General features: G+C 46.6%; 1 protein-coding gene across 1 annotated transcript; it reads right to left on the bottom strand.

Annotated features, from left to right (window-relative positions):
- Nucleotides 1-371: 371 nt before the first annotated feature.
- LOC118648724 (extensin-like) lies at nucleotides 372-929 on the bottom strand. The gene has a single exon (XM_036295113.1). The coding sequence runs from the start codon at nucleotides 927-929 to the stop codon at nucleotides 372-374; it is 558 nt and encodes a 185-aa protein (XP_036151006.1).
- Nucleotides 930-1,277: the final 348 nt, after the last annotated feature.

Raw genomic sequence — 1,277 nt, 5'->3', positions numbered from 1 at the left:
GTTAAAAGTTTGAATAATCTTGTAGAAAAACAGAAAAGGAAGAGGAAATAGAAGGTGTGTGGGGTGGGGGGAAAAGAGAGGGTCGACGTGTGGGGAAAAAAGAAGCAGAAAAAGAAACAGAAGGAGACCCACGACGTCTAAGAAGAAAGAAGGGAGCAGAAAGAGAGAAGAAGAGAAAGAGAGTGGAAAGAAAGAAGAAAAAGAAGAGGGGGGAGAGCAGGAACAGTAAAGAGGATGGTAAGTGAGCAGCGCGCAATACAGAGCTGAATTGAACGATAGTTTTTTTCGTGTGTGTATATTTGTGCGTGCGCCGCGTGTGTGTGTGTGTGTGTAAAATTATGGAAATGTGAAGAATAAGTACATAATAGTATCTACACATATAGTTTCGTAGGAGGGTGTTGTTTGTAGGTGGTGGGGTGTTGTTGTTTGTAGTTTTTTTTTGGTTGGTTGGTGTTTGTGTGTTGGGGTGTTTGTGGGGTATGTTGTTTTCTTTTGTTTCGTTTGCGTTTGTGGTTGTTTTTGTTTGTTTGGTGTGCGTTGTTGTCTCGGTTTGTTTGTTGTTGGGGGGTTGTGGGTTGTTTTGGTTTTGTTTGTGGTGGGGGTGTGTTGGGTTTTTTTGGTTTTTGTAGCTGGAGTGGGGGGTGGTTGGTGTTTTTTTTTCGGAAAAATATTCGTGGGGAGGTGGTGTGATTCTGTCTGTGGCGGGAGGGGGGTGTGGTTATGTGGGTTTGTGGGTGTTGTGGGTTGGGTGTGAAGCTGTGTGGTGTGTTTGGGTTGGTGTTGGTGGGTGGGGTGGGTGTGGGGGTTTTTTTTTTCTTTATTAGGTGTTTTGTGGTGTGTTGGGGTGGGTGATTGGTGTTGGTGTCGTTGGTTTTGCGGTGGTGCTTTGGGCTTGGGACTGTGTTGCTGGTGGGTGTCGCACGGTACATTGGGCTTGGGGTGTTTGTGTTTTTTGTTTTGTTTTTTTTGCTTATTGGTGTTGTTTGGTGGTTTGTTGCGGTGTTTTCGTTGGCTTGGTTGTGTGGGTGTGTGTGGGGTGGGCGTGGTGGTGTGGGGGGGGGTTGTTGTTTTGTGAGTAAGGAGAGGGTAGGGAGTGGAGGTGAGACAACAGAAAAATAGGGATGTTGGATGTGGTTGTAGGGTGTTGTGTGGGAGGTCGATAAAGAGAGAAGGGAGAGTGAGAGGGAGAATTCTCTTCGCGGAGTGGATTTTAAGTTTGTTCTCTTCGGGGCTTCTTCTTTGTTTTGGGTGGGTCGTCGCTGGGGCTGCGCGTCTTA

Source organism: Monomorium pharaonis, unplaced genomic scaffold (assembly GCF_013373865.1).
Source record: "Monomorium pharaonis isolate MP-MQ-018 unplaced genomic scaffold, ASM1337386v2 scaffold_628, whole genome shotgun sequence".
Classification (NCBI taxonomy): Eukaryota; Metazoa; Arthropoda; class Insecta; order Hymenoptera; family Formicidae; genus Monomorium; species Monomorium pharaonis.
Note: the sequence above shows the minus strand (reverse complement) of the source record. Positions and strands in the feature narration are given on the sequence as shown.

Excerpts from the sequence above, each read along its gene's own strand:
- LOC118648724 (XM_036295113.1), bottom strand. The coding sequence starts at position 929 with ATGTACCGTGCGACACCCACCAGCAACACAGTCCCAAGCCCAAAGCAC.